Genomic DNA, 25,599 nt, shown 5'->3' on the forward strand with positions numbered 1-25,599 from the left:
ATAGCCGTTTTAGTGTGAAATCAATTAATAAAACAGCTTGGAGCGTGGGGGGAATCAGTACCCCCTGGGGGGAATCGGTTCCCTCCGAGCATACTGGAATTCTCGGAGATAAACCATTTAGGGGGAATCGGTTCCCTCTGAGCAATATGGAATTTTTGGCTTTGAAATGGTTCGAAATACTTTGTAAAATTGTTTTGAAATTGTTTTAAGATTAAAACTTAATTTTACACTTGATTAAGGATTAAAAATGACTTTTGAAAGATTTATAGTAATGTTTTGATATTCTAATAATTATATCGAATATACTTAGAAAATCTTTTTGGAAAATCTTAAAATTCATTTAACTTAATTTGTTATATCTAAATATCAAAATGTTTTCAACACATTATCATATAAGCCAAAAGCATTAGCTATATACCTAGAATCAATGTGAATGAATTGACCTAAAAGATAGGATCGGATCCCTATAGTTGATTTTTGTTCTTGATTTTGAATGCAAACGACATTGGAATAGAAGATTCGAACGAGTTGTTGGTAAACAATTGGTTCGAGTTGACAGGGTTTATCAAATTTCCAATCTAATAAGGTAGGTAGATGTCTAAAGTTCATATCTACCATAGCTTGAAGGGACAGAATGCGTTCTTCATGAATTTTATATGACTCAAAGTAATGAAAATACCTATAGTAGAGATCTTGCCTACGTCCAGGTTCATTAAAGCACGAATTACTTATAGTCATAATGGAATCATGAACTTGAGGAGGAATTGGAGGATTTGGATTTGGAGGAGGGTTTTGAGGTTGGTTTGATTGGCTAGAAGATGACCTAGGTCGTTTGTGAGACATGACTAATGAGATCGAAATAGAATGAATAACCTGCAATTTTGAAAATGCAAATATATATGAATCCCAAAACTCAAATGAGTCCTAAATATTTCAAGGTTCTCTAAAACAATCCTAATGGGCAAAGGTTTGAAAACTATTTTGAAAATAACGTTTGAGAAACATAATATGTATGATAAAACAACATAATTGAATCAAAAACATCAATTAAACTCATGTTTTTCGAAAGAAAATAAGAAAGTTTTATATTTCGAAAATTTGAAAGATTTTGAAATATATTGTATTTTTGATAAAATTAGTTATAGAATCTAGTTTAGAAACAACATATGATCAATGGCCGATAATTATTTCAACCTAGAAATAATTCAAACTAGTCCTAAGTTCAAAATTTGATAAGATAAAAGTTTTTGGAAAATACCTTAAAAATTTCAGATTGAGTGGAATTTGATGTTGTTTACACAAATTAATGATTGAAGCAGGTTTGGGACATGATATGCAACCGAATTTCAACTAAAATTTGATGTTTTGAAGCAATGTAGTGATTTAGGGAGAAGGAGAGAGGAAACGGCGATAAAGCTTAGAGAAAGGAGGGTTTGAGAGAATGAGGATTTTGAGTTTGTTTAAAACAGAACCCGAAGAGGGTATCGGTACCATCAGGGGGGTATCGATACCAATTCAAGGGGGGTATCGATACTTATTGCATGGGTATCGATAACTATTCAAAGGGGTATCGATACCATTCTCAGGGGTATCGATACCTTATGCAGAAAAATGTCAAAAATCCGTTTTAAAACACTCAAAATGCTAAATTAATCAACTCTAGTGGTATTGGCAACTCATATATTGAAAATTAATCATGTTCAATCAATCAAATTAATCCTTAAACTACATTTGAACATAAAATTAATTTTCATCAAGCAACATAAGCTCCCCCTAACTAATAGCAATGAATGCAATCTAAGCATTTTTCATTTATTCTTAAAAATGCTAAAATTATTTTAAACACTAAGTGAAGATAGGTCAGTTAAACCTAATTCTCTCCTAAGTGTCAAAAACCTTTCTTTGTCTAAAGGCTTTGTAAAGATATCCGCTAATTGATGCAAAGTATCAACAAATTCTAGAACTACATCTTCCTTAGCGACATGGTCTCTAATGAAGTGATGTCTAATTTCAATATGCTTAGTTCTAGAGTGTTGGATGGGATTTTTAGTGAGATAAATAGCAGTAGTATTGTCACACTTGATAGGAATGGTACCTACTTCAATTCCATAATCAAAAAGTTGTTGTTTCATCTATAAAACTTGTGCACAACAACTACCGGCTGAAATGTATTCCGCTTTAGTGGTAGATAATGCAACACAATTTTGTTTCTTTAAAAACCAAGAAATCAGCATATTTCCAAGGAATTGGCAAGTACCGGAGGTGATTTTCCTATCTAATTTGCATCCTCCATAATCCGTATCAGAGAAGGCATGCAAGCTAAAGCTAGAGTCTCTAGGATACCAAAGTCCTAAACTAGGAGTTTCCTTAAGGTATCTAAAGATTCTCTTAACAGCTAGTAAATGTGATTCCTTAGGGCATGATTGAAATCTAACACATAAGAAAACACTAAACATAATGTCCGGTCTACTTGCAGTTAGATAAAGCAAAGAGCTAATCATTGACCTATAAAATTTAACATCCACACATTTACCTCCTTCATCTAAGTCAAGCTTTGTTGATGAGCTCATTGGAGTGTCATGAGGTTTCCTATTTTCCAGTCCAAACTTCTTGAGCATATCTTTGATATATTTAGTTTGATTGATGAAGATTCCATCTTTTATTTGCTTGATTTGGAGTCCCAAGAAAAATGAGATCTCCCCCATCATGCTCATCTCAAATTCACTTTGCATTAGCTTAGAAAATTCTTGGCAAAAAACATCATTAGTAGAACCAAATATTATATCATCAACATAAATTTGAACTACTAATAAATCTTTACCTTTATGCTTTAAAAACAATGTAGTGTCAACCTTCCCTTTTGAAAAACCTTTTTCAATTAAAAAATTTGACAATCTTTCATATCAAGCTCAAGGAGCTTGTTTTAAACCTTAAATCGCTTTTGTCAATTTAAGAACATGATCCGGAAATTTTGAATCTTCAAAACCTGGAGGTTGTTCCACATACACTTCTTCTTTTATAAAACCATTTAAAAATGCACTTTTAACATCCGTTTGATATAATTTAAATTCATGAAAACATGCAAATGCTAATAACATTCTAATTGCTTCCATTCTAGCTACGGAAGCATATGTTTCATTATAGTCTATGCCCTCTTCTTGAGTGTAACCTTGAGCAACAAGTCTAGCCTTGTTCCTCACTATATTACCACTTTCATCAAGCTTATTCCTAAATACCCATCTAGTACCTACATTAGATTTATTACTAGGCCTTTCAACTAATGTCCATACTTTACTTCTCTCAAATTGATTTAACTCTTCTTGCATAGCCATAATTCAATGTTCATCATTTAATGCTTCTTTAATATTCTTAGGCTCAATGCATGAGATAAGTGCAACATAATTACATATATTTCTAAGAGAAGATCGAGTTGTTACCCCTTTAGATGGATCACCTATGATTTCACCATCCTTGACATAATTATACTCTCTTGGATAAGATACTTCCCCTTCTTCAATGGTTAGATTCTCGAGAGGATCACGAGTTTCCTCATTTTTCGTTTCTTCCTTTGACGATGGTTCTCCAACGTCGTTTGTATTTATAACACCTACATCATCATTCACACAAGAATCATTCCTCGGAAGGAAGTTATCATAAAAAACAACGTGTATAGACTCTTCTACAACTAAAGTTCTTTTATTAAATACTCGATAAGCTTTAGAATTTAAAGAATAACCCAGAAAAATTCCTTCATCACTTTTAGATTCAAATTTGCCAAGGTTCTCTTTACCGTTGTTTAAAACAAAACATTTACATCAAAAATGATGAAAATAACTAATGTTAGACTTTTTATTTTTAAAAAGTTCATATGGAGTTTTCTTCAAAATAGGCCTAATCATTACTCGATTAATAACATAACAAGCAGTATTTGTGGCTTCCGCCCAAAAATATTTTGGCAAATTGTTTTCACAAAGCATGGTTCTAGCCATTTCTTCTAAAGTTCGATTTTTCCTCTCAACAACTCCATTTTGTTGAGGGGTTCTAGGTGTTGAAAAATTATGGCTAATACCATTAGAATTACAAAACTGAGTAAATCCAAGATTTTCAAATTCAGTTCCAAGATCACTCCTAACACTAGTTATAGAGTAACCTTTTTCGTTTTGGATTACTTTTGAAAACGTGATGAATTTTTCTAATGCTTCATATTTATTACTTAAAAATAAAACCCAAGTATATCTAGAATAGTCATCTACCAATACAAATGCATATTGTTTTCCACCCAAGCTAGTAGTCCTAGTTGGCTCGAAAAGATCTATATCGATAAATTGTAATACTCTACTAGTTGATACATCATTAATTGATTTAAAAGATTTTATCATTATCAAATTTTAGTTTAGGCAACCCTCGAACTAAATCACCTTGAATTAGCTGTTGCAATACACTCAAACTAGCATGTCCTAGTCTCCTATGCCATAACCAACTATCATGCTCATCCTTAGCAACTAGGCATAAATTAGTCATATCAATAGAGTCTAAATGCACCATGTATATGTTTCCTATTCTATGACCAACAAGCATAATCCGATTAGATGCAATGTCAATGACTTTACAACCATTAGTTTCAAACATGACATTGAATACCTTATCACATAATTTACTAATACTCAAAAGATTATGCTTTAATCCATTCACATATAAAACATTCTTAATTTGTATGGAAAATGTATTACCTATTGTACCTATACCTTCAATGTGACCTTTTGAGTTATCACCAAAAGTCACTTCTCCTCCATTTTTGGCGTTGAGCTCTATGAATCGGCTTTTATCTCCGGTCATGTGTCTTGAGCATCCACTATCAAGGTACCATGAGTTTGAATTTGTTTCCCCTGCCTTGTAGCAGTGCTCCTTTTCCTACAAACATAGATTAATTTTTTATTTTTGGTACCCAAATTCTTTTGGGTCCATATTCATTAGTTTCCAAAATCCTAGTCCCCTTAGGTATCCATTTGTGTAGGATATCCTTATCTTTAGTAGTAATGAGCCCTTTAGGAACCCATATACTTCTAACGATTTTTCCATTAGAGGTTCTTCAGGGACCTCTATGATTGTAGTTTTTAAAACTTTTTCTAACAAAGTTGGATTTTGAATTTTCTCCATTTTCAAAACGTTTTGTTCCAACTTTATCAAAAGAAGCTTTAAGATCATCATTTTTCTTTTGATGATCATCATTGACCTTTGAAAGTAAATTTTGTAACTACGAATTTTTCTTTTCAAACTCTTCTAGTTTGATTTGCAAATATTTGATTTTACTTTCAAGATCGTTGTTGGTTTTGGATATGAGTTTATTTTCGTTTTTCAATTTTGAAATATCATTTTTATATTTTAAAAACAATTTCTCATAATCCGAAGCCAACCCATTATATTCCTCTAATAGCTCATCATAAGATAAATCATCAAAATCAGATGAGTTAGAGGTTACCTTAGAATCTTCCCCGAATGCCATCAAGCACAAGTTTGCTACTTCTTGTTCCTCTTCATCGGAACCTTCTTCATCGCTCCATGTAGCCATATGAGCCTTGTGCTTATTCTTTGATTGACCATTTCTCTTTAATTGTGGGCAATCATATTTGACATGCCCTGACTTTTTGCATTCATAGCAAATGATCATGTCCTTATCTTTTGATTCATTTTTGAGGCCTTCATTTCGTTTGAATTTTCTTCCTCGGTAAGGTCACATTCTTTTTCATCGTCATCTTCATCCGAATCACTCTTTTTTTTTGTGGATTTGAGAGCAACTCCAATGTTTTTCTTCTTCTCATTTGGTGTCTCTTCAATCTTATCGAGGTCCACCTCATCTTCAAGCATCATTTCATGAGTGAGGAGGGAACTGATTAGCTCTTCAAGAGTTAAGGACTTTAGGTTCTTAGCCTCGATGATTGCCGTCTTCTTGGATTGCCACGATTTTGGAAGTAAGTAAACTAACTTCCTCGCAAGTTTCTCGTTTGGAATTATCTCTCCATATGATTTGAGACCATTGACAATCGTTGAGAATCTATCCATCATAGCTTTGATATCTTCATTTGGTTTCATCTTGAATTTTTCATAGCTATGTGTTAAAAGACTAATTTTGTAACACCCCAATTTAGGGGCTAAATTTAAGAAAATATAAATTAGTGAATTTAATTGGTATTTTTGGAAGAAATCGGGGATTAAATTATAAGATTTCAAAGTTGGTAGACCGTTTTAAGAAGTGTAGGAAATTCAGTGGCTAAACCCATGATTTAGCCACTTTTATTTTTGGAGAGAATTATAAATCTCTCCCCCCGTATGTTTTTTTGGAAATTGTTTCCAGATTTTCCTCTTCATCAACCCCTCTTTGAACTCCGATCTACTCGCCATCCGACCTCCGATCGACGAGCCAAAACCACCATCGTGTTCGTTGTCGAGCGAGGAACAAAACCCCTCAAACATTTTGTCATGAATCGTCGTCGTTCGTCGTTAATTTCAGTCAGAAGTATAGTCGGTAATAACTCGATTTTAGTTGGTTTTTCATTGATTCACGACGATCGGGTCATCCGTTTTCGACATCTCCCGCACCATCGTGTTCGTTGCATCGTTCCGAGTTCGCCGGTGTCATCCTTGGTCTCCGTCAACGGCGGCGCGTGAGGAGGTGAAGCGGTCAAAGTTTACGATTCGTTGAAATCGAGCTCTCCGCCGTTCAAAAATTTGAACCGAGCTTTGTAAGTATCTCGAAATCGCTTAAAATAATTTTTAGAAATTTTTTCGGGAATTTTCCGATATCAGGGCACTGTTCACGCTCCCCCACTGCGCGTGGGGATGGTCCAAATGACCGGTTTGACCGATTTTGGTGCATAGTTGACCGGTTTGACCGGTCATAACCCAACCCGACCCGTTGACCTGACCCGACATGTTGACCCGACCTGTTGACCCGACCCGTTGACCGGCATTGACCACTGTTGACCAAAACATTGACCGGCTTTGACTGGGCATTAAACGACCTTTGACTTCGACCGAGTATACCTATCCTGATATTTTTCGACGTTTCAAATCCGATTTCGCTGTCTGTTTTTCGAAATTCGAACCCAAAGGCCTCAAAATTTCCGGTCAAACCCGTTGACTTTGATTTTGACCAAAAATTCCAAATTTCCAAAAAGTCATATTTTATGCTTTCGACGTCCTGAATATGAATCCGAAGTCCGTTTCGCCAAATTCGAACCCGATAAGCTGTTTATCACTGATTTATCACCCGATTCGATCCGTTTATCGCAATTAAGCTCCGTTTCTGATATAATTTATGTTGATATGTATCTGAGGAATTATTGGAAGTTGAATTGAAGTTCAAAGGCATACAAATAGAATTTTTATGGTCTATCAGTATTGCACGGAAATCGAGGTAATACTTTACTACCTCTTTATTCTTTCTGGAACATGTGAATATTGGTAAATGCATGATTAAGACAATGCTGGTCTCATTTTTGTAGTTAATTAGTTTCTACACTCGATATGAATGTGGTAGAAATTTAGTATCTGAATACGGATCGAATGATTAATATAAGAGATTGAAAGATTGTTAGAATTAAATTAAAAGTTTATCCCATATTTCTTTGGCTGTTGTACAAGATGAAACTCTTCCATATTCATCTGGTCCAAGAGCACAAAATATGATATGGATGGCTTTAGAGTTGAGCTGGAACATTTTCGTCTCTCCTCCGTTCCACAATCTTGGATGAGTGAGAGGCTTGATATATCCGTCTTCTACAACATTCCATGCTCCCATTTCACTTGCTTGAATGAAATACATCATCCTATTCTTCCAATAGGCATAGTTAGCTCCGTTGAAGAAAGGAGGCTTGTTGACGGGCATCGAATCGAGACCGGATTCAACGTTTGAAGCGGAGGCCATTGATGACTTGATTATTGATGTAACTCTTCCCAAATCGACTCAAGAGGCGATTAAACCTTCAAATGAGTGAGGCTCTGATGCCAATTGTTGAGTTAACCGATCGATGGAATCGGCCAAGAGGGGGTGAATTGGCAATTAAAATTTTGGTGGAAGCTTTTGCAGAAAATTGAAAGTAATTGCTTAGCGATTTAGGTTCGACTTTCTCAACCAAAGTCTACGTCCACTACTTTAGCTATCCACACTAAGGATTTTCCAATAAATTCACTAATTTGTTCTTTTTTTTGAGGCCAAAGAGATAACCTTACATCTCCATCAAGAATATACCCCAATTCTTGAGAACACTATTTTTCAAAGAGAAGATTACAAATTTGCAAACTTACAAGGAAATCCTCACAAGGTAATATGTTTGCACAATTCTAGAACAAAGAAAAGAACAATAAAAAATGAATACAATTGAGTACAAGTAGTGTTCTTGAAAGCAAAATGAATATTGAATGAAAAATAGGCTTGAAAATTCTCAAACTTGAAGTTTGATGCTTTCTCTTTGATTCTCTCTTGATTCTAGTTGCTTGTTGTTGATCAATGGCTTCTAAGCTTGTTTAAATACACCTTCAAATGATTCTGAACGTTGGGGATGATTAGTGGAGTCAATATAGCCGTTTGAGTGTGAAAACAATTAATAAAACAGCTTGGAGCGTGGGGGGTATCAGTACCCCTTCATAGGGTATCGGTACCATCATAGGGGTATCGATACCATTGCATAGGGGTATCGATACCATTGGTGGGGGTATCGATACCATTCGAGCATTCTGTTATTTCTCTGAACCAAAATGTTCACATGGGTATCAGTACCCTGTAGGGGGTATCGGTACCCTGTAGGGGGTATCGATACCATACTTAATCATTTTTTATTTTTTGGCTCGAATATGGCTCGAAATACTTTGTAAAATTTATTTCAAAAATATTTTAAGATTGAAACTTAATTTTACACTTGAGTAAGGATTGAAATAGACTTTTGAAAACTTGGAGTAATAATTTTCATATTCGAATCGAATATATAATAAAATCTTAAAATTAATTAACATTTAATTTGTTATATCGAAACATCAAAATGTTTTCAACAGAAAAGAACTAAAGAAGAAAATCAACGAGGATAATCTAATTTTATGCATACATGATTCTTTTCTCTGAAACTTGCATTATCTAAGGTTATAACAAATTTGACTTTTATAAGCTAAATCTGTAAATTGTATGAAAACTTTAGTTTTAAGAAGTGTGTTTCATTTTCTTAGAAAAGCCAAGGATTGAATATATCTCCAATATTACAGTGACCACTTCAAAGAGATTCTAGTGAAGTTTCATTTAAGATTGGAACAGATGAAAAAAAGGATAATACGAATTGTCAATTTTATGACATGATTAAATGGTATCCTTCAAAAAAGTAATTCATACATCCTATGAAGCCATTTTGGCAAGTTCCCCTACATATCATCATATCTGAACTGTGATTGAAAAAATATATTTGGTTCACCAAATAGGGTTCGAAGGCCTTACCTGATAAACATAATTGTGTACACAAGCATAGCAGAAGACGAATCCTGAAACTGTAACTACTGATGGATTTGCGCGCTTCTGCGAGCAAAATGGACAGATTGTTCTATCAGGTGGTAAGGGGATCCCATCTTTGGCTACCTGCATAGATGATGTATTAATCGGTTTTCATCCGGGCACGAAGAAAAGTGATGTGAATAAATGGTTTTTTTTAAAATAATTTGGGAGTCGCCATCGGCCTTTTGGATCAGGTAGGTCGAATACCTAAAAATCATCCTTTAAAAGAATTTTTAACAAAACATCGATTAAAAGATAAACTGATATGCGTTTTAACCAAAAATTCGTTCTTTTTAATAATAAAAAGGGATTCATGGTCGGTTACGTTTAGGGAAGGATTAGCACCCCTACAACGCCCAAAATTGGTATTTTTTAATTATAAATTGTCTCTATTATTAAAAATTTAAAAAATTCAAAATATATTTAATTTATAATCCTATTATTTCAAAATTATAATTATGGAAAATATTAATTTATATATTTATAAATAAAATATTTATTTATTTAGAAATATCAGAAAAGGGCTTCTAGGTGCCTTAAGACAGCTCTTTTCTTCGATATTAAAAAATATATAATTAAAATAATTAATATATGATTTAAAAAATAGGATATTTATTTATTTAAAAATATCAGAAAATGGACATCCAGTTGTTTTAAGACTGCCCTTTCTTAATATTGAAAAATAAATAAATATATTAAAATATGATTATTAAAAAGTAATTTATGAAATATAAGATTTTAACGAATAAACAATATATTTATTATATATATCTATTTATTATATAATAAAAGAATAATATAAAAAGTAATAATAATAAATAATATTGCAAATAATAATTAAAAATATAGTATTAAAATATAAAATATTAAAAAAAATAATCAAAAATGAAATTTGAATGATTAAAATATAAAAATTATAAAACTAGAGTACTAATTCGAAATATATAAAAGATAGACATTAAAAGTGTAATTTAACCATAATTCATAATACGGGATTAAAATAATAATTAATAAACTATGAGGGACTAAATTTGATATTTACCTAAAAATATATATATATATATATGCTGATAAGGACTAAATTAAAATAAAATAAAATTGGAAGACTAAATTAAAATAATAAAAAATTGCTTTCAGTGACTAAATTGCAAGGTATACAAATTTGAAGCATTACGGACGGGGTTTACCCTTTATGAAATTACAGAAATACCCTCCCGCAAAACGGCTTCGTTTGGGAGAGGGTATTAATACCCGAGACCGGCTGGCCCGTAGGGCCAGTCTCTCATTTCTTCATTTCTCTTCTCTCTCAAACAGAGAGAGAGCCAGAGTTCTCTCTGGCTTCTCTCTATCTTCCCTCGTCGGAGGGAATCCGGCAGTCGTCTGCCACCGTACACCTCCGCCGTCGGCCATCGTAAATGGTGGCCGAAATTTCTAAAATTTCCCAAAACATAGATCGGGCCGTCTTAAAGACGATTCCGGTAACCTTTTTTCTTAAATAGCCCCCGATCGAAGCAGATCTAAGAAGATACCTTCGGTTTCGAAGGTTTCCGGTGACGTGTGAAGGCTCCGGTGAGTTTTTTTCTTCTTTCTTTGTTTTCTGTTTTGGTTCCCTGCTTGTAGTGGGTTCTCTCTCTTTGTGTGTTCCCGTCCTTTTTTCTCCTCCTCCCTCCTTTTATTTTTGCAGGTACGATGGCTTTATAGCCATCTCGGTCGCTTGCTCAGACCGGTCTGAAGGATGAAAAGTTCGGTGAGTCACCAAAGCTAGGTTGGTGACTCACTGTAGGGAAGGCTGTTGGTTGCCATCTGGCGTTCTGGAGTGTTCCTTGAGGCAGCGGCGTGGCAGCAAGGCGTCGGCAACAGCTGGTTGGACCATCTGGCTTGGGAAGTGTCGGTAGAGGCGGTTGTTGGGAGTTCTTGGAGGCAGCAGTGGTGGCAACAGTGCTAGGGTTTAGAAACCCTAGCTGAAACCCTAAATATTAAGGGTTTCATTTTGGTCTGGGCCGGTTCTGGTTGTTTGTAACTGGGCCGGTCCAGTTTTCATTGGGCCTGTAATTATTTTTTAATAATAATAATATATATAATAATATATATATAATAATATATATATATATATATATAATAATAAAATAATAATAATAATAATAATAATAATAAATAAATAAATAAATAAAATGGGTAAAAAAATTAGTATATTCAGCTGCCCCTCTTTGCTCATTCTTGTGTTAACAAGAATAGGGCAAAGACGAAAAGATAATAAATTTTTTTATCCATTTGACTTCACTTGATTATAATGGCAATGTTGAATAATTTCTTCTTTGGGATTAGTTCTTCTAATTATGAACTTTTCCACTGGGGATGACAATTTATCTCCTTCTGTGATGTAATCTAGCAAAGGTTGAACAAGCTCTTCTCATTGTGAACTTCTTATTCTTCATATGAGTTCTTCTCATTGTGAACTTCTTCTGGAAATGCCGATGATGATATATCTCCTTCTGTGATAGAGTCATGCAAAAGGTCGAACAAGCTCTTCTCATTATGAACTTCTTCTTCTTTCTTCAGATGAGTTCTTCTCATTATGAACTCTCTCTGGAAAAGTTGATCCATCGAGTGATGAATTCGAGCAAAAAGTTGAACAAGTTCTTCTCATTATGAACTTCTTCTTCCTTCTTCAGATGAGTTCTTCTCATTATGAACTCTTTCACTGGGGATGCTGATTCATCAAATGATGAATTCAAACAAAAGGTTGAACAAATTATTCTCATTATGAACTTCTTCTTCCTTCTTCAGATGAGTTCTTCTCATTATGAACTTTTTCTGGAAAAGCTAATCTATCAAGTGATGAATTTGAGCAAAAGGTTGAACAAATTCTTCTCATTATGAATTTCTTCTTCCTTCTTCAGATGAGTTCTTCTCATTATGAACTTTTTTCTGGAAAAGCTGATCCATCAAATGATGGATTTGAGCAAAAGGTTGAACAAATTCTTCTCATTATGAATTTCTTCTTCCTTCTTCAGATGAGTTATTCTCATTATGAACTTTTTCTAGAAAAGCTGATCCATCAAATGATGGATTAGAGCAAAAGGTTGAACAAATTCTTCTCATTATGAATTTCTTCTTCCTTCTTCAGATGAGTTCTTCTCATTATGAACTTTTTCTGGAAAAGCTGATCCATCAAGTGATGGATTTGAATCTTTGCTAAAATCTTTGAAATCCCTTCAGAATTCAACATGGATAAAATGAATGAAAATGCACCTATTTTTGCAAATGTCTAAATATGATGCATGAATGTTTATGCAATCTTCATTTGACTTCAAAATGGTGAACTCGGTTTTCCTCCACTTCATAATTTATTGCCAGGTTCACCTCTGGATATCAGTGTAGCAACTTATTCTATCAAGCTTGCATTTCTGAAGAACCATCTGATCAACTTGTATCTTTATGTCTTCTTTGCTTCATGAAAGTCTCAGAAGAATTGTTTCATTTGTGGAACTCTTGTCGTAGTCAGAACTATGACCTTGATGCCCCATTTTGTCTTTGATAATATCGGCTTTCTTTGCTTGGACTTGTGTAGAAATCCAATAAAGCTTTCATTTTTGAAAAGAGAATCTATCATCTTTGAAGAGGTAAGATGTAGATATGCCTGACTCAGCAAGGATTAATTGGGAGAGTAGAGTCTGTTCTGATTTGACTCTTGAAACACATCATAAGGAAGATTTATTCTAATTCCTTTCATGTCTCCACATATAATTGGTTCTTGAACAAAGCACCACAACCTGTCGTTTAACTAGTTTCTTGTGGTTAAAATTTTAGCTCTCCATCTGCGGAAAGAAATCTTCATCATATCTCATCTTATAATCTTGAAGTTGAAAAAGACAAACTTCATCTTGGATCAATAAATGGAAACCATATGATCACAACATTGGTTCAATATCAGAATAGCAGGTTCGTAAAACATTTGACAGCGCATTCATCCTTTCCTGTGGCTTCTGCTCAGATGTTCGTAAACCATTTGACAACACATTCTTCATCTCATGTGGTTTCAGCTCAGATGTAAAACACTTGACAACACATTCATCATTTTCTGTGGGATGTAAAACACTTGACAACACATTCATCCTTTTCTGTGGCTTCTGCTCAGATGTTCGTAAAGCATTTGACAATACATTCATCCTTTTCTGTGGCTTCTGCTCAAATTTCTCAATTATTGAAGCTCTTTACCTATTGTTCAAAGTTTTTGAATGACGTCACAAGACCACTTGAGAACAAAACTTAATAGGAATTCAAGTGTAATGTTGGTATGACCAAAAAGTTGGTCAAATTCACAGAATGTGCTGGTGTCGAATTGAATAGAAGATACCAACAAATCTTGATATCATCTCTGGAAAAGGCAAATGTGATACTGATCATGCTTTCTTTCATAATGAGCATTGTAGAAAGTAGAAACACTTCAACTATAGGATCAATGTACAGAAAGATATCCGTGGAATTCTTGGGGATGAAACACATGATAAAACCAAAATAGATGAAAACTCAATTCATCTTGGCTAGCAATGATGATCCCAATAACAACGGGAATAACAGTAATGTAAGTGAGTCGAGTCTCCCTTTCCAATGTCATCAAGTAAACAAAACTGATGTGAAAAACAACTTCATAACCTCAACAGTATGGTTGAAATTAACTGACATGAATCTCAAAGAAATATTTTCAATTATCACTGATACAGAGAATGCAAAATTCAAAGCCGAGATTTTGACTAACTGAACCTTGGATCAAATGATTTGCCTAAGGACCATCTTTATTCATGCAACCATGATGTAGATTAACAAAGAACACGCTGTCATGTGATACATGGTTAAGAAGATTAGGTATTTGAAGCCATACTTGCTGAGTAAATATTTGTTCAACAACAAGACCCTGATGTAACTGCCTGATGAACGAAGTAATTATGTATAGATAGCTTGACTGTCACTGTTTTACCCTTTTCATTCTTCATATCTTTCTGTCTCATTGGAAATATTTTCTCAAATCAATGATCTTTAACACATGATGATATGGGCCTTCAGCATGTCCCAACATTGCTGATACGAAACGTTCAAAAAATGCATCAACAGTCCTAATTCTGATTGAAATGGGCTTTCAGCATGCCCCAATATTTGTTTCTTGTTAATCTGAGCCTTCAAAATGCCCCAATGGATCTGTCTGAATGAACCTTTAAAATGCCCCAATTTTTGCTGATACAGATGTTAAAAGTATGCTCAACATTACTTCTTGTTGAGATGAGCCTCCAAGAATGCCCAAATATTCATATTATTGTGAGCCTTCAAAATGCCCCAATATTCTATTTCTGGTTGAAATGGGTCCTCAAGATGTCCCTCTAGATCTGTCTGATTCACTCTCAATGTCTGTTTGACTGAAATGTCATGATCCCCGCGAGGTTCAATTTTGACAATGAACTGTTGTAGGTACTTGTAGCTTTATTCGTGCTCCAAATATGTTTATCTTGAATACTCTCATTCTGGTGTCACTAAACAGTAGTATTGTCAAGTAACTGGAGAAATTCTCTTCATGTTGTCACAAACTTAAGAAGTACTCAATCATTCTGACAGAAATGTCTCAGATATGTGTCTTCTGAATGAGGTGACCATTTTCTGTATCTGGAGGGATTTAGTCAGACAGTGAAGTAAAAATAGCTTGGTAATCCGTTCCAGGCTGACACAGTGGCTTATCATCTTTCAGTGAAGGCCATCTCTGAAATATACTTTTCTGTGGGAAAGAAACCAATTTATGCGAACAGTAATCTGATACAATAACAAGACTACATATACAATGATACATGCTCATCAAAAATCCACACCCATGCAACATGTTGATTCTGATAACAAATCATCTGATTATGAAGCGATCTTTTAGGATGATTTCACAGATATTGATAGTTCTTCTGATATCGAGGAAATCCTGAATTCTGATTCTGATGAGGAGAATAAACTGTTATACTTGACAAAAATAGGATATTCAGAGGTTGAGGCTTCAATAGCCATGGAGAGATGTGGTCTGAATTCATCAATTGCAGAGTTGACAGATTTTATATGTGCTGATCAACTGGCTAAGGCTACTGACACACTTCTTCCGGTAGAAGATAGGAAGCCATTATGTAATGATCCCAATTACAAGAAAAGGCAAAACTCGAGCTATGATTTTTGGGAAAGTAATAAGCAGAAGAAGCTTGAAAAGAAGCTTCTTAATGAAGACGATCATGCAGTTCATCTTTTAATTCCAATGATTGGTTCTGTGGTTCCTACCGAACCAGGTCAGATAACTCAAAGAACACTTCTAGAAGATGCTATTGGGCCTCCTTATTTCTACCATGAGCAAATTCATCTTTCAAATCTAATGATTGGTTTTTGGGGTTCATACCAAACCAGCTCAGATAACTCAAAGAACACTTCCAGAAGATGCTATTGGGTCTTCTTATTTCTACTATGAGCAAATTCATCTTTCAAATCCAATGATTAGTTTTTGGGGTTCATACCAAACCAGATCAGATAACTCAAAGAACACTTCCAGAAGATGCTATTGGGTCTTCTTATTTCTACTATGAGCAAATTCATCTTTCAAATCCAATGATTGGTTTTTGGGGTTCATACCAAACCAGATCAGATAACTCAAAGAACACTTCCAGAAGATGCTATTGGGTCTTCTTATTTCTACTATGAGCACATGTCACTTGCTCCAGTTAATGTTTGGACTGGAATATCATAGTACTTATTCGATGTAGAGCCAGAATTTGTAGATTCGAAGCATTTTCATGCTACTACACTGAAAAGGGCTATATTCATAATTCTGCCAATTGAGAACAGATTTTCTCTTATTCTGCTTCCTCCATGTGCTGATGCTTTTCCATTGACAAAGTTGAACAATTTATAAACATGTACAGGAAGTGCCAAATTGACAGAAAGGATATGTAAGGCTCTTGAAGCTTATGACGATGAGTCACCTTCGAGTATCCAGAAGTATTTTCTTGATGAGTGCTGAAAATGGAATCTGGTATGGGTTGGAAGGAATAAAGTTAATCCACTTGAACCTGATGAGGTGGAAATGCTTCTAGGTTTCCCTAAAAACTAATGGTCATCTTAGAACAGATTTCATTGAACACGAAAGTTTCGGTACATCAAACAAAACTTTTACATGTATGGGACATCTTTCAGTCCTAACTTCTCTAAGGCCAAGTTAATTTCCATTTATGCTCAATAGTTGAATTATCAGTCTGCTTCAATTCCTCGTAAAATCAGGTTGGTCTATCAGCTTATGGGTCATATTTCTTGTCTGGACTGTAGCTTCTTCTATGACATTCTCTTTCATCTTCTGTATCAATTCTTGGAGTTGCTTATTTTCCCTTGTAAGAAAACCTTTCTGTCCAAGAAGTTCTTGAATAAGATCTTCATATAAGTTGCAGTTCTTTTTCAGCTTGGTGACCCCTGTTATCCACTCTTCTGGGGTACTTCCTAGGCCAGCATTTTGAAAGGCTTGACTGATCTTTTGAAAATCTTCATGCATGGTTTTCATTTCTGTGCTCAATTTCTTTTTGGGTCGTTCAAGTCCTTCAAATAACATGCTTGAGCTTCATAAAAACCTCTACTACTCTGAATGTCCCGACCGATACTCTTACTGTAGACTGCTTTTGGTATCAATCTGGTAGAATATTTGTGTAATACTTTTGGTATTAATATAACCGGTTCTCTATATACAGAACTTCCCTCGATCCTCGTAGTTTCTTCAGGATGTCTTTCCTTGGCCGCATCATATTTTGTTTGATCATAAAATTTTTTGTCCATTTACGATTTCTTTCCAATATGATGAACAGTCTTTCCAGTAAACACCTTTTGGTTATGCCATGATCATGCAATGCAAACAAAAGAAATCAATATGAACAGATTAGAGCAATGTAACATGCATGAAAAAATAAGAAAAAATAGAATAGTTAGTACCAACTAATGGAAAAAAATCTATCTATCAGTGTACCTTGATAGATAGATTTTTTTCCATTAGTTGGTACTAACTATTCTATTTTTTCTTATTTTTTCATGCATGTTACATTGCTCTAATCTGTTCATATTGATTTCTTTTGTTTGCATTGCATGATCATGGCATAACCAAAAGGTGTTTACTGGAAAGACTGTTCATCATATTGGAAAGAAATCGTAAATGGACAAAAAATTTTATGATCAAACAAAATATGATGCGGCCAAGGAAAGACATCCTGAAGAAACTACGAGGATCGAGGGAAGTTCTGTATATAGAGAACCGGTTATATTAATACCAAAAGTATTACACAAATATTCTACCAGATTGATACCAAAAGCAGTCTACAGTAAGAGTATCGGTCGGGACATTCAGAGTAGTAGAGGTTTTTATGAAGCTCAAGCATGTTATTTGAAGGACTTGAACGACCAAAACAAGAAATTGAGCACAGAAATGAAAACCATGCATGAAGATTTTCAAAAGATCAGTCAAGCCTTTCAAAATGCTGGCCTAGGAAGTACCCCAGAAGAGTGGATAACAGGGGTCACCAAGCTGAAAAAGAACTGCAACTTATATGAAGATCTTATTCAAGAACTTCTTGGACAGAAAGGTTTTCTTACAAGGGAAAATAAGCAACTCCAAGAATTGATACAGAAGATGAAAGAGAATGTCATAGAAGAAGCTACAGTCCAGACAAGAAATATGACCCATAAGCTGATAGACCAACCTGATTTTACGAGGAATTGAAGCAGACTGATAATTCAACTATTGAGCATAAATGGAAATTAACTTGGCCTTAGAGAAGTTAGGACTGAAAGATGTCCCATACATGTAAAAGTTTTGTTTGATGTACCGAAACTTTCGTGTTCAATGAAATCTGTTCTAAGATGACCATTAGTTTTTAGGGAAACCTAGAAGCATTTCCACCTCATCAGGTTCAAGTGGATTAACTTTATTCCTTCCAACCCATACCAGATTCCATTTTCAGCACTCATCAAGAAAATACTTCTGGATACTCGAAGGTGACTCATCGTCATAAGCTTCAAGAGCCTTACATATCCTTTCTGTCAATTTGGCACTTCCTGTACATGTTTATAAATTGTTCAACTTTGTCAATGGAAAAGCATCAGCACATGGAGGAAGCAGAATAAGAGAAAATATGTTCTCAATTGGCAGAATTATGAATATAGCCCTTTTTAGTGTAGTAGCATGAAAATGCTTCGAATCTACAAATTCTGGCTCTACATCGAATAAGTACTATGATATTCCAGTCCAAACATTAACTGGAGCAAGTGACATGTGCTCATAGTAGAAATAAGAAGACCCAATAGCATCTTCTGGAAGTGTTCTTTGAGTTATCTGATCTGGTTTGGTATGAACCCCAAAAACCAATCATTGGATTTGAAAGATGAATTTGCTCATAGTAGAAATAAGAAGACCCAATAGCATCTTCTGGAAGTGTTCTTTGAGTTATCTGATCTGGTTTGGTATGAACCCCAAAAACTAATCATTGGATTTGAAAGATGAATTTGCTCATAGTAGAAATAAGAAGACCCAATAGCATCTTCTGGAAGTGTTCTTTGAGTTATCTGAGCTGGTTTGGTATGAACCCCAAAAACCAATCATTAGATTTGAAAGATGAATTTGCTCATGGTAGAAATAAGGAGGCCCAATAGCATCTTCTAGAAGTGTTCTTTGAGTTATCTGACCTGGTTCGGTAGGAACCACAGAACCAATCATTGGAATTAAAAGATGAACTGCATGATCGTCTTCATTAAGAAGCTTCTTTTCAAGCTTCTTCTGCTTATTACTTTCCCAAAAATCATAGCTCGAGTTTGCCTTTTCTTGTAATTGGGATCATTACATAATGGCTTCCTATCTTCTACCGGAAGAAGTGTGTCAGTAGCCTTAGCCAGTTGATCAGCACATATAAAATCTGTCAACTCTGCAATTGATGAATTCAGACCACATCTCTCCATGGCTATTGAAGCCTCAACCTCTGAATATCCTATTTTTGTCAAGTATAACAGTTTTATTCTCCTCATCAGAATCAAAATTCAGGATTTCCTCGATATCAGAAGAACTATCAATATCTGTGAAATCATCCTAAAAGATCGCTTCATAATCAGATGATTTGTTATCAGAATCAACATGTTGCATGGGTGTGGATTTTTGATGAGCATGTATCATTGTATATGTAGTCTTGTTATTGTATCAGATTACTGTTCGCATAAATTGGTTTCTTTCCCACAGAAAAGTATATTTCAGAGATGGCCTTCACTGAAAGATGATAAGCCACTGTGTCAGCCTGGAACGGATTACCAAGCTATTTTTACTTCACTGTCTGACTAAATCCCTCCAGATACAGAAAATGGTCACCTCATTCAGAAGACACATATCTGAGACATTTCTGTCAGAATGATTGAGTACTTCTTAAGTTTGTGACAAACATGAAGAGAATTTCTCCAGTTACTTGACAATACTACTGTTTAGTGACACCAGAATGAGAGTATTCAAGATAAATATATTTGGAGCACGAATAAAGCTACAAGTACCTACAACAGTTCATTGTCAAAATTGAACCTCGCGGGGATCATGACATTTCAGTCAAACAGACATTGAGAGTGAATCAGACAGATCTAGAGGGACATCTTGAGGACCCATTTCAACCAGAAATAGAATATTGGGGCATTTTGAAGGCTCACAATAATATGAATATTTGGGCATTCTTGGAGGCTCATCTCAACAAGAAGTAATGTTGAGCATACTTTTAACATCTGTATCAGCAAAAATTGGGGCATTTTAAAGGTTCATTCAGACAGATCCATTGGGGCATTTTGAAGGCTCAGATTAACAAGAAACAAATATTGGGGCATGCTGAAAGCCCATTTCAATCAGAATTAGGACTGTTGATGCATTTTTTGAACGTTTCGTATCAGCAATGTTGGGACATGCTGAAGGCCCATATCATCATGTGTTAAAGATCATTGATTTGAGAAAATATTTCCAATGAGACAAAAAGATATGAAGAATGAAAAGGGTAAAACAGTGACAGTCAAGCTATCTATACATAATTACTTCGTTCATCAGGCAGTTACATCAGGGTCTTGTTGTTGAACAAATATTTACTCAGCAAGTATGGCTTCAAATACCTAATCTTCTTAACCATGTATCACATGACAGCGTGTTCTTTGTTAATCTACATCATGGTTGCATGAATAAAGATGGTCCTTAGGCAAATCATTTGATCCAAGGTTCAGTTAGTCAAAATCTCGGCTTTGAATTTTGCATTCTCTGTATCAGTGATAATTGAAAATATTTCTTTGAGATTCATGTCAGTTAATTTCAACCATACTGTTGAGGTTATGAAGTTGTGTTTTTCACATCAGTTTTGTTTACTTGATGACATTGGAAAGGGAGACTCGACTCACTTACATTACTGTTATTCCCGTTGTTATTGGGATCATCATTGCTAGCCAAGATGAATTGAGTTTTCATCTATTTTGGTTTTATCATGTGTGTTTCATCCCCAAGAATTCCACGGATATCTTTCTGTACATTGATCCTATAGTTGAAGTGTTTCTACTTTCTACAATGCTCATTATGAAAGAAAGCATGATCAGTATCACATTTGCCTTTTCCAGAGATGATATCAAGATTTGTTGGTATCTTCTATTCAATTCGACACCAGCACATTCTGTGAATTTGACCAACTTTTTTGGTCATACCAACATTACACTTGAATTCCTATTAAGTTTTGTTCTCAAGTGGTCTTGTGACGTCATTCAAAAACTTTGAACAATAGGTAAAGAGCTTCAATAATTGAGAAATTTGAGCAGAAGCCACAGAAAAGGATGAATGTATTGTCAAATGCTTTACGAACATCTGAGCAGAAGCCACATAAAAGGAAGAATGTGTTGTCAAGTGTTTTACATCCCACAAAAAAGGATGAATGTGTTGTCAAGTGTTTTACATCTGAGCTGAAACCACATGAGATGAAGAATGTGTTGTCAAATGTTTTACGAACATCTGAGCAGAAGCCACAGGAAAGGATGAATGCGCTGTCAAATGTTTTACGAACCTGCTATTCTGATGTTGAACCAATGTTGTGATCATATGGTTTCCATTTATTGATCCAAGATGAAGTTTGTCTTTTTCAACTTCAAGATTATAAGATGAGATATGATGAAGATTTCTTTCCGCAGATGGAGAGCTAAAATTTTTAACCACAAGAAACTAGTTAAACGACAGGTTGTGGTGCTTTGTTCAAGAACCAATTATATGTGGAGACATGAAAGGAATTAGAATAAATCTTCCTTATGATGTGTTTCAAGAGTCAAATCAGAACAGACTCTACTCTCCCAATTAATCCTTGCTGAGTCAGGCATATCTACATCTTACCTCTTCAAAGATGATAGATTCTCTTTTCAAAAATGAAAGCTTTATTGGATTTCTACACAAGTCCAAGAAAAGAAAGCCGATATTATCAAAGACAAAATGGGGCATCAAGGTCATAGTTCTGACTACGACAAGAGTTCCACAAATGAAACAATTCTTCTGAGACTTTCATGAAGCAAAGAAGACATAAAGATACAAGTTGATCAGATGGTTCTTCAGAAATACAAGCTTGATAGCATAAGTTGCTACACTGATATCCAGAGGTGAACCTGGCAATAAATGATGAAGTGGAGGAAAACCGAGTTCACCATTTTGAAGTCAAATGAAGATTGCATAAACATTCATGCATCATATTTAGAAATTTACAAAAATAGGTGCATTTTCATTCATTTTATCCATGTTGAATTCTGAAGGGATTTCAAAGATTTTAGCAAAGATTCAAATCCATCACTTGATGGATCAACTTTTCCAGAAAAAGTTCATAATGAGAAGAACTCATCTGAAGAAGGAAGAAGAAATTCATAATAAGAAGAATTTGTTTAACCTTTTGCTCAAATCCATCATTTGATGGATCAGCTTTTCCAGAAAAAGTTCATAATGAGAAGAACTCATCTGAAGAAGGAAGAAGAAATTCATAATGAGAAGAATTTGTTCAACCTTTTGCTCAAATCCATCATTTGATGGATCAGTTTTTCCAGAAAAAAGTTCATAATGAGAAGAACTCATCTGAAGAAGGAAGAAGAAATTCATAATGAGAAGAATTTATTCAACCTTTTGCTCAAATTCATCACTTGATAGATCAGCTTTTCAAGAAAAAGTTCATAATGAGAAGAACTCATCTGAAGAAGGAAGAAGAAGTTCATAATGAGAAGAATTTGTTCAACCTTTTGTTTGAATTCATCATTTGATGGATCAGCATCCCCAGTGAAAGAGTTCATAATGAGAAGAACTCATCTGAAGAAGGAATAAGAAGTTCATAATGAGAAGAACTTGTTCAACTTTTCGCTCGAATTCATCACTCGATGGATCAACTTTTCCAGAGAGAGTTCATAATGAGAAGAACTCATCTGAAGAAAGAAGAAGAAGTTCATAATGAGAAGAGCTTGTTCGACCTTTTGCATGACTCTATCACAGAAGGAGATATATCATCATCAGCATTTCCAGAAGAAGTTCACAATGAGAACAACTCATATGAAGAAGAAGAAGTTCACAATGAGAAGAGCTTGTTCAACCTTTGCTAGATTACATCACAGAAGGAGATAAATTGTCATCCCCAGTGGAAAAGTTCATAATTAGAAGAACTAATCCCAAAGAAGAAATTATTCAACATTGCCATTATAATCAAGTGAAGTCAAATGGATAAAAAATTTTATTATCTTTTCGTCTTTGCCCTATTCTTGTTAACACAAGAATGAGCAAAGAGGGGCAGTTGAAGATACTAATTTTTTTACCCATTTTATTTATTTATTTATTATTATTATTATTATAATAATTATTATTATTATATATATTATTATATATATTATTATTATTAAAAAATAATTACATGCCCAATGAAAACTGGACCGGCCCAGTTACAAACAACCAGAACCGGCCCAGACCAAAATGAAACCCTAAATATTTAGGGTTTCAGCTAGGGTTTCTAAACCCTAGCACTGTTGGCACCGTCGCTGCCTCCAAGAACTCCTAACAGTCGCCTCTGCCGACACTTCCCAAGCCAGATGGTCCAACCAGCTGCTACCGACGCCTTGCTGCCACGCCGCCGCCTCAAGGAACACTCCAGAACACCAGATGGCAACCAACCGCCTTCCCTACAGTGAGTCACTAGCCTAGCTTTGGTGACTCACCGAACTTTTCATCCTTCAGACCGGTCTGAGCAAGCGACCGAGATGGCTATAAAGCCATCGTACCTGCAAAAATAAAAGGAGGGAGGAGGAGAAAAAAGGACGGGAACACACAAAGAGAGAGAACCCACTACAAGCAGGGAACCAAAACAGAAAACAAAGAAAGAAGAAAGAAACTCACCGGAGCCTTCACACGTCACCGGAAACCTTCGAAACCGAAGGTATCTTCTTAGATCTGCTCCGATCGGGGGCTATTTAAGAAAAAGGTTACCGGAATCGTCTTTAATACGGCCCGATCTATGTTTTGGGAAATTTTAGAAATTTCGGCCACCATTTACGGTGGCCGGCGGCGGAGGTGTACGGTGGCAGACGACTGCCAGATTCCCTCCGGCGATGGAAGATCGAGAGAAGCCAGAGAGAACTCTGGCTCTCTCTCTGTTTGAGAGAGAAGATAAATGAAGAAATGAGAGACTGGCCCTACGGGCCAGCCGCTTTCGGGTATTAATACCCTCTCCCAAACGACGCCGTTTTGCGGGAGGGTATTTCTATAATTTCATAAAGGGTAAACCCCGTCCGTAATATGTATATATATTTTTAATCACTGAAAGCAATTTTTGATTATTTTAATTTAGTCTTCTAATTTTATTTTATTTTAATTTAGTCCTTATCAGCATATATATACATTTTTAGGTAAATATCAAATTTAGTCCCTCATAGTTTATTAATTATTATTTTAATCTCGTATTATGAATTATGGTTAAATTACACTTTTAATGCTCATATTTTATATATTTCAAATTAGTACTCTAGTTTTATAATTTTTATATTTTAATCATTCAAATTTCATTTTTGATTATTTTTTTTAATATTGTATATTCTAATACTATATTTTTAATTATTATTTGCAATATTATTTTATTATTATTACTTTTTATTATTATTCTTATTATTTATATAAATAAATATATATATATATATATATAATAAAAAATATTTTTTTATTCGTTAAAATCTTATATTTCATAAATTACTTTTTTAATAATCATATTTTAATATATATTTATTTATTTTTCAATATTAAGAAAGGGCAGTCTTAAAACAACTGGATGTCCATTTTCTGATATTTTTAAATAAATAAATATCCTATTTTTTAAATCATATATTAATTATTTTAATTATATATTTTTTAATATCGAAGAAAAGAGCTGTCTTAAGGCACCTAGAAGCCCTTTTCTGATATTTCTAAATAAATAAATATTTTATTTATAAATATATAAATTAATATTTTCCATAATTATAATTTTGAAATAATAGGATTATAAATTAAATATATTTTGAATTTTTTAAATTTTTAATAATAGAGACAATTTATAATTAAAAAGTACCAATTTTGGGCGTTGTAGGGGTGTTAATCCTTCCCTAAACGTAACCGACCACGAATCCCTTTTTATTATTAAAAAGAACGAATTTTTGGTTAAAACGCAGATCAGTTTATCTTTTAATCGATGTTTTGTTAAAAACTCTTTTAAAGGATGATTTTTATGTATTCGACCTACCTGATCCAAAAGGCCGATGGTGACTCCCAAATTATTTTTAAAAAAACCATTTATTTACATCACTTTTCCCGCCAAATAAAAAATTCGTGCCCGGACGAAAACCGGTTACGACAGATGATAAGTGAAATATTTGGTTGAGCAGCAGGGTGACAAAAGCTTGCCCTTACTTATTTCTTCTATTTTCTGATTTATATTTGATAAAACAGAAACTGCTGTCAAAATCCTCAAACGGTTGCATGGTTTATGGCC

The 25,599-nt window shown here is 34.4% G+C and overlaps 1 protein-coding gene across 1 annotated transcript in view; it reads right to left on the bottom strand.

Moving 5' to 3' along the window:
- The window catches only part of LOC120186099 (peroxisome biogenesis protein 12-like), a 54,958-nt gene that overhangs the window by 9,617 nt on the left and 19,742 nt on the right, over window positions 1-25,599 (bottom strand). The window contains exon 6 of the mRNA XM_039190134.1: window positions 9,479-9,616. Within this exon, the coding sequence (XP_039046065.1) occupies window positions 9,479-9,616 (138 nt within the window). The remainder of the gene's footprint in view (window positions 1-9,478; window positions 9,617-25,599) is intronic.

Source organism: Hibiscus syriacus, unplaced genomic scaffold (assembly GCF_006381635.1).
Source record: "Hibiscus syriacus cultivar Baekdansim isolate YM2019G1 unplaced genomic scaffold, ASM638163v2 tig00113279_pilon, whole genome shotgun sequence".
NCBI lineage: Eukaryota > Viridiplantae > Streptophyta > Magnoliopsida > Malvales > Malvaceae > Hibiscus > Hibiscus syriacus.